Source organism: Nycticebus coucang, chromosome 5, assembly GCF_027406575.1.
Source record: "Nycticebus coucang isolate mNycCou1 chromosome 5, mNycCou1.pri, whole genome shotgun sequence".
Taxonomy (NCBI): Eukaryota; Metazoa; Chordata; class Mammalia; order Primates; family Lorisidae; genus Nycticebus; species Nycticebus coucang.
Window position 1 is genome coordinate 106,966,464 of NC_069784.1, and position 15,955 is coordinate 106,982,418.

The window sequence follows — 15,955 nt, forward strand, 5'->3', positions numbered from 1 at the left end:
TACCTAGTAGAGGAATTATAGGATTGAATGGCAGATCTATTTTTAGATCTCTAAGTGTTCTCCAAACATCTTTCCAAAAGAAATGTATTAATTTGCATTCCCACCAGCAGTGTAGAAGTGTTCCCTTTTCTCCACATCCACACCAACATCTCTGGACTCCTGGGGGACAGGTTTCCAGACCTCAGAGTGAGAGTGGAGGCGAGTGATGGGAGCTCAGAACTTTTGTTTGTATCCTTGGGGTCCCAGCTCGCCTCAGCAGGGTTGATGTGCATTCTTCAAACTTCTCTCTTGGTGCAGCTCTAATCCTCCAGGTTACTTGCTAAATTTCTGTCCTTTAACACTCCTTCCGGACAGGAGCCTCTGTGGAAAGCTGGCTTCAGTCAGCCATCTTGTCTCCCCCCCCACCCCCCCACCATGACATTTTCCTTAACTGGGACGCTCACACCTGCTGCCTTCAGCACGCGGGCCACCTTGGGAAACCTGTGTTAAGTCCTTTCTACATGTTATTTTATTCCTTGACATGCCACATGACATAAAGGATTGATAATCCTTTTTTACTGATGACACAACTGTGAATTAGGGAAGTTAAGTAAGTACTTGCTGCAGGTGTAAAACTGGTCCAAGCCGCAGAGCTGAAGTTTGAACCAAGTCTGTGCTCTTCCAAAGACCGTGCGTGTAATTACTGTTGCTGGGCTGCTTTCTCCATGTCAGCATTCACACACTTGTGCTTCAACAGCTTGTACCCCTTTCCAGAGTGAAGTTGGTGATGATGAAAAATGTTGGTCAGGCCCAGTAGTTTTTATGTTGAGTAATATTGTATAAAATAGAGCATAAAAATAGCTCTAGTCATTCTTAAAAATCTGGCGAGAGATGTATCTTATACTATATTTCATATTGTGTTGTAGTATTATCCCAGTTTTAGCATCCTCATATAATCATATATTGTCTGTAATTGGAAGACTGTGTAGCAAGAATAACTTTTTTCTTTGGAAGTTAGGAAGTTGAAATTCTAGACCAAGAATTTTATTTTTTGCATGAAGAAAGAAGGTCATCATGATACCTATTCAACCAAATTAGTGTAATGAAATTTCTAACTTTTGTGCAGTGCCTGTGGCTCAAAGGGGTAGGGCACCAGTCTCATATGCTGGAGGTGATGGGTTCAAACCCAGCCCTGGCCAAAAAAAAAAAAAAAAAACAGCAGAAATTTCTAACTTTATAGGAGAAGGAAATAATGTTTGTCCAGATGAGAAAAAAAAATTATTTTAAACAAAATATGAGAAAAATAAGAATATGAAATCAAGTTCTTCTGTTGTTCCCTTTAACTTCATATAACAAGGATACTTTATTTTGGAGAAATATAAGTATAAAAACCCAAGAGTAATTAAATTTGTGCATGGATTTTGGTGTCAGGAAGACGTGGTGCTGTACTTTTTACCTGTGAATTTGGGCTTCTCGTCTGTATGTCTCAGTGGATATAATAATAGAACTTTCCTCCAGGGAATGTTATAAAATTCTGACTTTTTTTTTTTTTTATTGATGGGGATTTATTGAGGGTACAATAAACCAGATTACACTGATTGCATTTGTTAGGCAAAATCTCTCTCGCAATAGTGTCTTGCCCCCAAAAGGTGTGGCACACACCAAGGTCCCACCCCCCTCCCCCTTCCCTCTCTCTGCTCTTCCTTTCCCCACCCCTCCCTCCTTCTTTCTCTCTCTGCTCTCTCCCCCCACCCCCACTGTAACCTTAATTGTCATTAATTGTCCTCATATCAAAATTGAGTACATAGGATTCGTGCTTCTCCATTCTTATGATGCTTTACTAAGAATAATGTCCAAGTTAATACAAAGGGTGTAAAGTCTCCATTTTTTTTTAATGGCTGAATAGTATTCCATGGTGTACATATACCACAGCTTGTTATCAATACTAACTCCTTCCACATGTCTGGTGTGTTCTGTGAGGACCCTGCTCACTCCAGCGGCTCTCCTCACCCATCTATTTCATAATGCCTGTTCTAACAGACTGCACAGATTGACCCCTTCTTCCACCTTCCCACTTTCTAGCTAAAGCAAACAACATTCAAGGGGCTTAGTCACTTTTGATTTTAAGGAATTTACAGAATCAATACATTAATCTGAAAATAAACATTCAATAAACATTTCTTGTAGAGTTCTTCATTTGAATTGTGTTTGGTAAACACACACAAATTCCAAGTTTGGATAAATGTCCAAGGTTATGTATTTCCAGGTTTGCATGGGTCCCCTTTAAGGAAATGAAATTTTCATGAGTTAAAATTGGGGAAGTTAAAACTTAACATGCTTCTATAATGAAGCAACATAAGTATGTGAGAGTGCGTAGCTCCCCTTTGCTTCTCTTTTGGGATGGATTATGGCAGATACGGGCATGAAGAAAGCTTTTGGGTCATAGATTTTCTTTCCATTTTCTTTCTCTGTTCTCTCTTAGAAAGTGGTCTTTTTCTTAAATTTTGGGAAATAAGTAATTGGCATTGTATTTGAAAATAAGAGTACAAAGGAACTGTTCTCATGTACAAGTCTTATATGCCTTCATTTTAACAATGTTTACTGTAAAAGGTTAGTATGCTTTATTGAAACTACAAAAGGGTAACTATTGATTATCAGTGGAGAATTTCTATCATGAAAACAAATACACAGAAAATGTTATGACTTAATTTTATCTCTTGGTCTTACTTTGTCTCTTCCTCTTTTTAAAATCAAGTCACTATTATAGTTTCTGGGAAAGCCACAATATCTAGTTGGGGATGTATTTTCTTTGGGAAATGCCAATTTTAAATTACATGACTGCAGTGAATTGTTATTTCTAATACATAATTAAAATAGCCATTGACAAACAACTTTATTCATTGGTCACAGTACTTACTGGGATAGAATTTGTAGGCTCAATAATATTATTTCCACTTTAACATAAAACAAATTTGGGAGTTCATAGAAGTTAATTTTAAAATTAGTAAACTAATTTTAACTTAATGACCAAGTTAACTTTAGCACTCTTTTTATAGAAAGGACAATATTTTCTACCAACACTTCAACTAATGTCCTTTCTCCAATATCGGTTAAACAAATAATTATATTTGTTTTTACTATAGTTCCATCCTCCTGCTTTCTATGGAGTAAGAGCCCCTATATCAGTGGTTTTCAACCTTCCTAATGCCTCCTAATGCCACAACCCTTCAATACAGAGCCTCATGTTGTGGTGGCCCCAACCATAAAATTATTTTCGTTGCTACTTCATAACTGTAATTTTGCTACTGTTATGAATCGTAATGTAAATAGCTGATATGCAGGATGTATTTTCATCGTTACAAAGGGTTCATGACCCACACACAGGTTGAGAACCACTGCCCTATAGCCACTTAGTTGCTTTCTCTTGGAAAAATATTTTTTATTGCATAACGAGAGTGATTCTTCCCATTCTCAAGCAAGTATTTTGCAGCAGTGTGACAAGTTGTTTTTAGTACATGAACTGAACCAGTGAGCTCAGGTTCAGATGAAATATCCCTTTTGCCCTTGGAAATGATTTTTCTAAAAAATTATTTATTTATTTATTTATTGTATGCTTACTATGGAAGTGTTCTGTTACTATAATTTCAAATGGAGAATAAACTGGCGACTTTGTAATTAAATCTGTAGAGCTCCTTTTTTATTTTGGTGGAATATTTTGTTTCAAATGTATTTGCCCTTTTATTAAAACTTAACAGGAGAAGTACCATCTGGGTTTTTAGGAGACTCAAATATATTTGTAGAAGGAAAACACATACAAAACAGCAGAGCATCATCAATGTAGAGTGTTAAGCACTTAAGTGTTTAGGCCAGAAAGCATATTTGGTAAGATATGCAAAATGTAGTTAATTTTGAACCCTGAGAAGGGAATACATTGTATTTAAAATTTTTAAATCCCTGAAATTTCACTTTAAGAAAAGTAGAAGCGCCTGTAACTGGTTCCTTTTTTTTTTTTTTTTTTTAAATAAAAGCCATTTCTGTTCCTGACTTAAAAGGTAACACTGTCGATTAATATTGTAATGTGTCCACTCCGTTCTAAAACATCTCTGTGATGTTGAGTTTAGCATTAGGTCATTCCTGGTCCAAAGGAGGTAGAATCAGTTCAGGCTGTGGATATGACCTGATTAAGCCAGGGAAAGCTTCCTATAATAGAATACAGTTGATTCCCCTGGGCCAGTCTTAGCCTTTAGCCCCAAGTCCCAATACTGAATATTACATAGTGGTTTAATAAAATGACTTTCAAAACATTTCCTTTTCTTTAAATAGAAGTTTTATCAAACAGTGCAAGTAAAATTTATCATGATGTATGTCCCAAATTGTACTTGAATTATTCAGAAGCTGCATTTGCCAGAATAGTTCTTTGTTTTTTTCTTTGACATAGATTATTCTGTTGCCACAGGCTAGAATGTCATGGCATCAGCCTAGCTTACAACAACCTCAAACTCCTGAACTCAAGTGATCTTTCTGCCTCAACCTCCCTAGTAGCTGGGACTATAGGCACCCACTGCACCCAGCTAATTTTTCATATTTTTAGTAGAGGCAGGATCTTGCTCTTGCTCAGGCTGGTCTGGAACTCCTAAGCTCCAGCGGTCCTCCCACCTTGGCCTCCCAGTGTGCTAGGATTACAGGCGTGAGCCACTGTGCCCAGCCCAGAATACTTCCTCTTATTATTATTCCTTGCTTTAAAATTTTCTTTCAGAACGGTACATGAAAATTGCTAATGAGGAAAGTGGGCATTTATAGATGTTATTAGCTTAACTGCTTTATAGTAGAACTACATGTCCTTTCTAACATTTTGTTCGTAACATTTTCAAATTAAGAAAACAAAGTTGAATGAGGTGCAGTTCTAAACCATTGTTTAAAAATATTTTTCTTATAAACTATTGAAACATGTATTTTCTCAGGGACCAGCATGCTGATGATGTCAAAGACGACTTTGAAGAGAGAACAGAAAGTGAAATGAGGACGTCGCAAGAAGCCAGAGGTAGCCCTGATGTGCTCAGACTGCCGACAGGTGTCACTCCTCATATTCTACAACCCAACACTTCACTGAATACGGCAGTCACATTTATAGGAGAGATGAGCTTCATTTGGTTGGCTTATTCTTTTTTGCAGGCAGTAAATTCTTACTGTTCAGGATGAATATAGCATGTTATTCATTTGTGGCCTGTGTTAACAGTCTCACATACCATTACATGTTGTACGTAAAGTTTAGTAAGACATCCTCGTCGGACTTGGTCACGCATTCTCTTTAGTATCATTGGTGTCACTTGCTTCTTGATGTTTAAAACTCAATTCACAATGTGTATTGATATCCAAATAGAAGATAGTCCACAAAATTCAAAGAAAATTACTTGAACAAATGTTTTAAGTTGCATTGGAGAAAGTAATTTGCCTTATGTCTTTATAAAAATGATATTGCCGTGGTTTAATTAAGCAATGAAGTCATAATGACAGTTACGGTATAAATTGAACATTTAACTATATAATTATTTTTTATAAGAAAACATCCATCTGATTATGATTTTAATGATTGACTCTGGGGAGTTTGCTTTTTGTGTGCCTAGTTTTGTTTGAGAATGTCACCTAACAACTGGCCTGCAGTGACCTATTCCATAAGTTGTGCATTAATTTCCGTATCTGATTTTCTGTAAAGCAGTAATTTATAATTAACTAAAAAGTTAGAATCAGTGCTTTCTTCACCATGTTTTGTGGTGTTTAATGTAGCAAGGTGTACAAACTGCGGACAGCCAGGGTTTGCGTCCTGCTCTGCCATCTGCTGGCGGCGTGATCTCAGACATGTCATTGAGAACCTCTTAGTGCCTCTGTTTATCTGTTCCAGGGAACAATGATAGCTATACTATCATTGTTCATATAGCTAGATAAGGCCAAGACTTATCACCCCTCACTGACAGGCCCCAGTGCATGTAGTCCCTCCTTAAAAGTGTAGCCCCTTTACACTCTATTAGTCACGGAGGAACAAGATTGCAATAAAGATTACATGCATCAACATTGTGTAACTTGCTAGATCAGTGCCTGGCACCCAGAAAGTGCTATGCAAATATCTGATTATTTAAGATGTTTCTGATCATTTAAAAAGGAAGAAAGAAACGTATAAATGTTTTGTTAATCAGCCTATGTTGAATTGTTAAGAGACTTCAGCCTTTCTTTGTAACTGGTGGTTTATCAGAGAGGTTAGGAACACTGCTCCCATTCAAGTCTCTGCTCCACCACTTTCTAGCTGTGTGGTTGGCTCTGGGCAAATTAACCTGTTTGCCCCTCACTTTCCTCTTGTGTGTGTAAAACTGATGTAGTAATAGTACCCCTATGTCTGGATTATCGGGAAGGTTAAATGCACCAGTGGCTGGGATTTTTACTATTAGTAGTGTTTTTCAAACAGCGAGGAGGTTTTGGCCTAGGTCTGGTTACTCACTGCACAGAGACCCACTTACTGAGACAACGAAAATTGCCAAGGAGAAAAGGAATTTTTAAAATACTAAAAGATGTCTTTTTGGAAGAATGAGAGAAACTGGCTCTAATCCTTCTCTGTGACCAATAGAGTGTAAAGGGGCTACACTTTTAAGGAGGGGCTACATGCACTGGGACCTGTCAGTGAGGGGCCTCAGGAAGTCTCCGAGGGGCCTTCAGAATCTTCACTCTTTTCTCAGCTAGAAATTCCATTATTTGGGGGAAGCAACCTAGAAAGGTCATCAAGCCCCACTGGCTTGAGAATCCAAAACAGGAGGGGGGAGGATTATTAAAAACATAAAGAGGTCATTAAATTAGTTTTAGACCTGCTTATCGAAGCAGCATTGTGGAATAAGTATCTATTGTATGGAGTTATCTTATCATTGAAAGTTCTGATGGGTTTGTGAGGGATAGCCACGGAAAGAAGCTCAACTCTGTAGAGTAATTTGAAGAGGCATATTATGAACTGAATTTGAACTTGGCGCCATGACCAAGAAGCCTTGAGCAAGTGGACTAACTGTGATTGGGTTACAATTTAAGAAGAAAGTTATTGGACTTGAAGTCATAAATAATACATGGAAGGCATACCGCGGGTTTTACCTGAAAAAGTGAGACAGCTCAAAAGGGGGTAGGGCTTATGGGTAGTAGGTAGGTTTAAAGACTTTTTGATTTGTAATAGGTTAAAGAATTGAAGCTTTGTCTAAAGGCTTGGAATCCTTTAAATAAAAATAAAGAAGTCTGTTATAGATAACCCACCAAGCATACTTTGACTCAAGTGATCGGTTATATATATGGAGGACTTGTAGGTATGTCTTGCACAGCCTTAGGCCTGTTAATGAGTTACAAGACATATCTAAAGGGGGAGGCACAATGAGGCAGATCTGACTCCCTTCTCATGGCAACAACTCAGTTTGAGGGTATCGCTTTGCCTAAGAAGAGGCCCATTCCGTCATCTGCTGGAGGGAGAGCCTTAAGATTTTATTAAAGTTCACGGGGAGTAATAATTGGATTAACATTTTTAGTTTCTTAGTAATCGCTGTAACTTTTAATCATATTTGCTGAGCAAGTTTTGATAATTCTTTACCTGAAAATTTTCCATGATTTAGAGAAGTTCAGATTTGTTAACATATCTATGCATGGTACTCTCTCTTTCATTTTTTTTTGGTAATTTTATGTTCTTTCTAATTTTGTGTACATATTTTCCCTATTTCTCTTGATTTGAATTGCCTGAATTTTTATTATTATTTCCAAAGAAGCACTGTTAGGTTTTTATGTAATTTTTAATTTTGATGTTTCCAAGGTCATTTATTTTTATTTTTTTACCTGTATAACCTATAGTTTAATATGCATACTTACTTAACTGTTTTACTTTTTATTAGTGAAAGAGAACCTCATAAAATAAGTTCTTTGGAGAATTTTCATACATATGTTTGTGAGATTGGCCTATAATTTTCCTCTTTACTCTCTTATCCAGTATTAGTCTCCTAAAGTGAGCTGAACTTCTCTTCTTTTTCACGTTTCTGAAAAATTTTGACTAAGACTGTTTCATAAAATTTCTTTTATCTATTTGGTAATGAAATAATACAATTCTAGGCTTTTATTTAAGATCTTTTATCTTTTTGAAATTTTTTTTCTACAATCATTTTGTTTGGAAGAGATTTGGATTTCATCTTCTCAGCTCACCGTTCAGTAGTTAACTAGTTATCTTCACCTGAACCCTGGGGACCTTCAGTCCCAAACCAGATCTTATGGTATCTGTGGACTTTTGTTCCTAGGTGACATTACGAACATCTCAGATCCTAGTCAGTGGGTGTCCTCCTGCCTCGCACATGATGACATAGTGTCTTCGATTGGGCTCTCTAGAAACAAACGCTGAGGCTGGGCGTGGTGGCTCACGCCTGTTATTCTAGCACTCTGGGAGGCCAAGGTGGGTGGATTGCCTAACCTCATAGGTTTGAGACTAGCCTGAGCAAGAGTGAGAGCCTGTCTCTAAATTAGCCAGGTATTGTGGCAGGCGCCTATAGTCCCAGCTACTTGGGAGGCTGAGGCAAGAGAATCATGTGAGCCCACAAGTTTGAGATTGCTATGAGCTTATGATGCCATAGCACTCTACCCGAGGGCAGCAAAGTGAGACTCTTTTAAAAAAAAAAAAGAAAGAAAGAAACAGACGCTGAGAGTGTTGTATGCAGGTTTGCTGGTGAGAATTCTTGAGAACAATGCCAATGTGAAAATGAGAGATAAGGATTGAGTAGAAGTTGAGCTGTGACATTGTCACAACAGAGGCTTAGCTCATCTCAGGAGTTGCTCTGAGGGCCCTTCAGAATTATCCAGATCAAGGCAAGGGAAGCAGGCCTTTCTATCTTTGAAATGACCAATCCTCAAATGTCGGCTGGGGTGGGGATATTGGGTAAGGAAGCTGCTGGGGACGGAGAGCAGCTCTGAGCAGTGGCCTTCCACAGGTAGGAGAATGAACGACCTTGTTCCACAGAGCGATCATGCTGGCCTACCACTGTATCCCTTCTGTCCACCCAGGTATCTGGTCTTTGGTTTTTCTTTAAGAAAAATCAAACGAAACAGAAAAGAAACCAAAGTATCATTTCACCTATGTGGGATTAGGCCAGCTCAATTCAGTCCAGTCTTTTGGTTTTAAAAAGTGAAGCTGGTGAGAGAGGCAGAGCAAGATGGCAGCCGAGTAACAGCTTCCTTGCATCTGGGCACCGTGAGTCTGGGGAGATAGGACTCCAGGCATCTCTGGCTGGTGGGATCTGCCTATCATCACCCCTGAGAGGATATAGGGAGTCAGCGAGAGACTTCTGGACCCCAAGAGGAGGACTAAAACAGTGGAAAACCGGCAAGTGGTCACGTGTGTTCAATCCGTCTAAACCCGCCCGCAACTGTTAAGTTCAGTAGCAGCGAGACTGCAAACCAGAAAGGCCTTACCTGTGAACTGTTTTGGTGTCTTTGGACTTGGCACTCAGCTGAACTGCCTTGGGGAGAGCCTGAGCGGGAGTGCGGAGAACTTTGGCCTTTGTCTGGGGCCCCAGTCTGAGCCGCTGAGCCAGACAGAGCTAATAGTGTTTGGCTCTGGGTCACAGGCAGCCATTGTGAGCGATCTGCCCAGGCAAGCTCTGCCCTCAGGGTCGCAGAGCTAGAATTGGGTGGGAGCTGGTAACCCAGCGACCAAGAAGCCTAAGGGCCGGGTCTGAGCCGCCGTGCAGCCCTAACCCTCGGGGGCAGAGGGAGACCAGTTTTGGCACTCAGGGTAAGTGGATAGCCACTTCAGCAGTGATTCCAGCGACAAGCACTTCCCTGGGAAAGCTTCTGCTCAGCAAGTGAACAAGTTCAAAGTGCCTTTTAAGTGGGCTGAAGAGAGATTTAGGGTGTCTACCTGCTGAGGTTTGAGAAACTAGCAGCCTCCAGTCCTATCAGAACTCTGATTAACATCTCACACCCCAGAAGACGACGTGTTGCCCAGACAATATTCATTAACATATACATACTTCTTTGTTTATGGTTGTGGTTTTTTTTTGGGGGGGGGGGTTGGTTGTTTTTCTTCTTTATTTTGATGTTGTTGATTGTTGTTTTGTTTTTTAAGTTCAACCTTTTCCATACAGATCCTTATTCTTTCTCAATTTTTCTAATTTAATTATAATTTCCCATTGCTGCCTATTTCAATAATTGGAACTTCATTTTTGTTAGTGTTTCTACCGCTATTATTTGGTTTTCTACCCAATTTTATCCCGTAAAGTTTTCTGTTTGCTTGTTTTGGTTTGATTTATAGCATTTTTGTCTTTCCTCTCTACTTGGTGGAGGTGGGGTACTGTGTCTGATCAGGTTAACAAAGAGCTGCTGACCTCAAGGGAACCACCCAACTCGGCACCCCCAGAAGGTGGTTTTTTTTTTAAGGTTGTATCAAAGTATCCTACTGTACACCTATATTGCTCTGTCTCCCTCTTTCTGTGCCTCTCTTCTTTTTGTCAATATTCCTTTTACCCACCCCCTCTCCTTTCTCTATTTTTCTTTTTTTTCTTATCACACGGTCCTCCTTTCTTTCATCCCTTTTTTGCTCTTCAACCTTCTCACCCTTCTGGTCCTGTAACCCTTAGTCCACAGGCACGAGTCCAAGAGCAAGAGGAAGTGAAAGGAAAATTAGGGCAAGGAAACAGATAAAAGAAATCACTCATGAGGAAGAATCAGCAGAAAACTCCAGGCAACATGAAGAACCAGTCCAGAACAACCCCGCCAAGGGACCATGAAGTAGCTACTGCAGAGGATTCCACCTATAAAGAAATGTTAGGAATGATAGAAAGGGAATTTAGAATGCACATGTTGAAAACAATGAAAGAAATGATGGAAACAATGAAGGAAACTGCTAATAAAGTGGAAAATAACCAAAAGGAAATCCAAAAACAGAATCAAATAAGAGATGGAACGATATGAAGAATATAAAAAGGATATAGCAGAGCTGAAGGAACTGAAACAGTCAATTAGGGAACTTAAAGATGCAAAGGAAAGTATCAGCAACAGGTTAGACCATGCAGAAGAAAGAATTTCAGAGGTAGAAGACAAAGTTTTTGAGATAGCTCAGATAGTAAAAGAGGTAGAAAAGAAGAGGGGGAGAGCAGAACATTCACTGTCAGAATTATGGGACTTTATGAAGCGTTCCAACATACGAGTTATAGGAATTCCAGAAGGGGAAGAAGAATGCCCCAGAGGAATGGAAGCCATACTAGAGAATATTAGAAAAGAAAATTTCCCAAATATCACCAAAGATTCTGACACACTGCTTTCAGAGGGATATCGGACCCCAGGTCGCCTGAACTCTAACCGAGCTTCTCCAAGACACATTGTGATGAACCTGTCCAAAGTCAAGACAAAAGAAAAGATTCTGCAAGCTGCCAGGAGTAAGCACCAGTTGACCTACAGTGGCAAATCCATCAGAGTGACCACAGACTTCTCTAATGAAACTTTCCAAGCAAGAAGACAATGGTCATCTACCTTTAATCTACTTAAAAAGAACAATTTCCAGCCCAGAATTCTGTACCCTGCTAAGCTAAGCTTCAAAATTGACAGAGAAATCAAATCATTTACGGATATACAAACATTGAGGAAATTTGCCACAACAAGACAAGCTCTACAGGAAATACTTCAACCTGTTCTGCACACTGACCACCACAATGGATCAGCAGCAAAGTAAGAACTCAGAAATTAAAGGACAGAACCTCACCTCCACACTGATGCAAAAGATAAAACTAAGCAATGGACTCTCACAAAATAAGACGAATAGAATACTACCACACTTATCAATTATCTCAATAAATGTTAATGGCTTGAATTCCCCACTGAAGAGACATAGATTGGTTGACTGGATTAAAAAACACAAGCCATCCATTTGCTGTCTGCAAGAAACACACCTGGCTCCAAAAGACAAATTCAAGCTCCGAGTCAAGGGTTGGAAGACAATTTTTCAGGCAAATGGAATTCAGAAGAAAAGAGGAGTTGCAATCTTATTTTCAGATACATGTGGATTTAAAACAACTAAAGTCAAAAAAGACAAAGATGGTCACTTTATATTGGTCAAGGGAAAAATACAACAAGAAGACATTTCAATTCTAAATATTTATGCACCCAATTTAAATGCTCCCAGATTCTTGAAACACCTTACTCAGTCTGAGCAATATGATATCTGATCATACCATAATAACAGGGGACCTTAACACTCCTCTTACAGAGCTGGACAGATCCTCTAAACAGAAATTAAACAAGGATATAAGAGATTTAAATGAGACCCTAGAACAACTGTGCTTGATAGATGCATATAGAACACTCCACTCCAAAGATAAAGAATATACATTCTTCTCATCACCCCATGGAACATTATCCAAAATTGATCATATCCTGGGACACAAAACAAATATCAACAGAATCAAAAGAATTGAAATTTTACCTTGTATCTTTTCAGACCATAAGGCACTAAAGGTGGAACTCAACTCTAACAAAAATGCTCGACCCCACCCAAAGGCATGGAAATTAAACAATCTTCTGTTGAATAACAGATGGGTGTGGGAAGAAATAAAGCAGGAAATCATTAACTTCCTTGAGCATAACAACAATGAAGACATAAGCTACCAAAACCTGTGGGATACTGCAAAAGCAGTTTTGAGAGGAAAATTCATCGCTTTAGATGCCTACATTCGAAAAACAGAAAGAGAGCACATCAACAATCTCACAAGAGATCTTATGGAATTGGAAAAAGAAGAACAATCTAAGCCTAAACTCAGTAGAAGAAAAGAAATATCCAAAATCAAATCAGAGATCAATGAAATTGAAAACAAAAGAATCATTCAGAAAATTAATGAAACAAGGAGTTGGTTTTTTGAAAAAATAAATAAAATAGATAAACCATTGGCCAGACTAAGGAGAAATAGAAAAGTAAAATCTCTAGTAACCTCAATCAGAAATGATAAAGGGGAAATAACAACTGATCCCACAGAGATACAAGACATCATCTCTGAATACTACCAGAAACTCTATGTCCAGAATTTTGACAATGTGAAAGAAATGGATCAATATTTGGAATCACACCCTCTCCCTAGACTCAGCCAGGAAGAAATAGAGCTCCTGAACAGACCAATTTCAAGCACTGAGATCAAAGAAACAATAAAAAATCTTCCAACCAAAAAATGCCCTGTTCCAGATGTCTTCACTCCAGAATTCTATCAAACCTTCAAGGAAGAGTTTATTCCTGTACTGCAGAAATTATTCCAAAAAATTGAGGAAGAAGGAATCTTCCCCAACACATTCTAAGAAGCAAACATCACCCTGATACCAAAACCAGGAAAAGACCCAAACAAAAAGGAGAATTTCAGACCAATCTCACTAATGAATATAGATGCAAAAATTCTCAACAAAATCCTAGCCAATAGATTACAGCTTATCATCAAAAAAGTCATTCATCATGATCAAGTAGGCTTCATCCCAGGGATGCAAGGCTGGTTTAACATACGCAAGTCCATAAACGTTATCCACCATATTAACAGAGGCAAAAATAAAGATCACATGATCCTCTCAATAGATGCAGAAAAAGCATTTGATAAAATCCAGCATCCTTTTCTAATTAGAACACTGAAGAGTATAGGCATAAGTGGCACATTTCTAAAACTGATTGAAGCTATCTATGACAAACCCACAGCCAATATTTTACTGAATGGAGTAAAACTGAAAGCTTTTCCTCTTAGAACTGGAACCAGACAAGGTTGTCCTCTGTCACCTTTACTATTCAACGTAGTGCTGGAAGTTCTAGCCAATACAATTAGGCAAGACAAGGAAATAAAGGGAATCCAAATGGGAGCAGAGGAGGTCAAACTCTCCCTCTTTGCTGACGACATGATCTTATACTTAGAGAACCCCAAAGACTCAACCAGAAGACTCCTAGAAGTCATCAAAAAATACAGTAATGTTTCAGGATATAAAATCAATGTCCACAAGTCAGTAGCCTTTGTGTACACCAATAACAGTCAAGATGAGAAGCTAATTAAGGACACAACTCCCTTCACCATAGTTTCAAAGAAAATGAAATACCTAGGAATATACCTAACGAAGAAGGTATATTATATATTCATAAAGAAGGTATATTTATATTCATAAAGAAAACTATGAAATCCTCAGAAAGGAAAGAGCAGAGGACATTAACAAATAGAAGAACATACCATGTTCATGGATGGGAAGAATCAACATTGTTAAAATGTCTATACTTCCCAAAGCAATCTACCTATTCAATGCCATTCCTATCAAAATACCAACATCGTACTTTCAAGATTTGGAAAAAATGATTCTGCGTTTTGTATGGAACCGGAAAAAACCCCATATAGCTAAGGCAGTTCTCTGTAACAAAAATAAAGCTGGGGGCATCAGCATACCAGATTTTAATCTGTACTACAAAGCCATAGTGCTCAAGACAGCATGGTACTGGCACAAAAACAGAGACATAGACACTTGGAATCGAATTGAAAACCAAGAAATGAAACTAACATTTTACCACCACCTAATCTTTGATAAACCAAAGAAGAACATACCTTGGGGGAAAGACTCCCTATTCAATAAATGGTGTTGGGAGAACTGGATGTCTACATGTAAAAGACTGAAACTGGACCCAAACCTTTCCCCACTCACAAAAATTGATTCAAGATGGATAAAGGACTTAAATTTAAGGCATGAAACAATAAAAATCCTCCAAGAAAGCATAGGAAAAACACTGGAAGATATTGGCCTGGGGAAAGACTTCATGAAGAAGACTGACATGGCAATTGCAACAACAACAAAAATAAACAAATGGGACTTCATTAAACTGAAAAGCTTCTGTACAGCTAAGGAGACAATAACCAAAGCAAAGAGACAACCCACACAATGGGAAAGGATATTTTCAATCAGACAAAAGCTTAATAACTAGGATCTATAGAGAACTCAAATTAATCCACATGAAAAAAGCCAACAATCCCTTATATCAATGGGCAAGAGACATGAATAGAACTTTCTCTAAATATGACAGACGAATGGCTAACAAACACATGAAAAAATGTTCATCATCTCTATATATTAGAGAAATGCAAATCAAAACAACCCTGAGATATCATCTAACCCCAGTGAGAATGGCCCACATCACAAAATCTCAAAACTGCAGATGCTGGCGTGAATGTGGAGAGAAGGGAACACTTTTACACTGCTGGTTGGACTGCAAACTAGTACAACCTTTCTGGAAGGAAGTATGGAGAAACCTCAAAGCACTCAAGCTAGACCTCCCATTTGATCCTGCAATCCCATTACTGGGCATCTACCCAGAAGGAAAAAAATCCTTTTATCCTAAGGACACTTGTACTAGACTGTTTATTGCAGCTCAATTTACAATCGCCAAAATGTGGAAACAGCCTAAATGCCCACCAACCCAGGAATGGATTAACAAGCTGTGGTATATGTGTACCATGGAATACTATTCAGCCATTAAAAAAAAATGGAGACTTTACATCCTTTGTATTAACATGGATGGACGTGGAAGACATTATTCTTAGTAAAGCATCACAAGAATGGAGAAGCATGAATCCTATGTACTCAATTTTGATATGAGGACAATTAATGACAATTATGGTTATGGGGGGGGAACAGAAAGAGGGAAGGAGGGAGGGGCGTGGGGTCTGGGTGTCTGTCACACTTTATGGGGGCAAGACATGATTGCAAGAGGGACTTTACCTAACAATTGCAATCAGTGTAACCTGGCTTATTGTACCCTCAATGAATCCCCAACAATAAAAAAAAAAAATGAAGCTGGCTCTTTAAATTCAATCTTCTTTTGTCATTTTTGCCTAACAAGTTAAAGTATCTGTGAGTTTTTAGACCCATGTTTCTTTAGAAAGTGTCTATCAGTAATAGTTTTGATAGTACCTCTGCTTCGTTTGTC

General features: G+C 38.5%; 1 protein-coding gene across 7 annotated transcripts in view; it reads left to right on the top strand.

Annotated features, from left to right (window-relative positions):
* The window catches only part of L3MBTL3 (L3MBTL histone methyl-lysine binding protein 3), a 132,962-nt gene that overhangs the window by 96,887 nt on the left and 20,120 nt on the right, over positions 1–15,955 (top strand). For 5 of the 7 annotated variants that reach the window (XM_053592346.1, XM_053592349.1, XM_053592351.1 and 2 more), the window contains one exon: positions 4,941–5,050. In XM_053592346.1, coding sequence (XP_053448321.1) covers positions 4,941–5,050 — 110 coding nt within the window. The remainder of the gene's footprint in view (positions 1–4,940; positions 5,051–15,955) is intronic. The other 2 variants (XM_053592350.1, XM_053592352.1) reach the window with 1 other exon arrangement.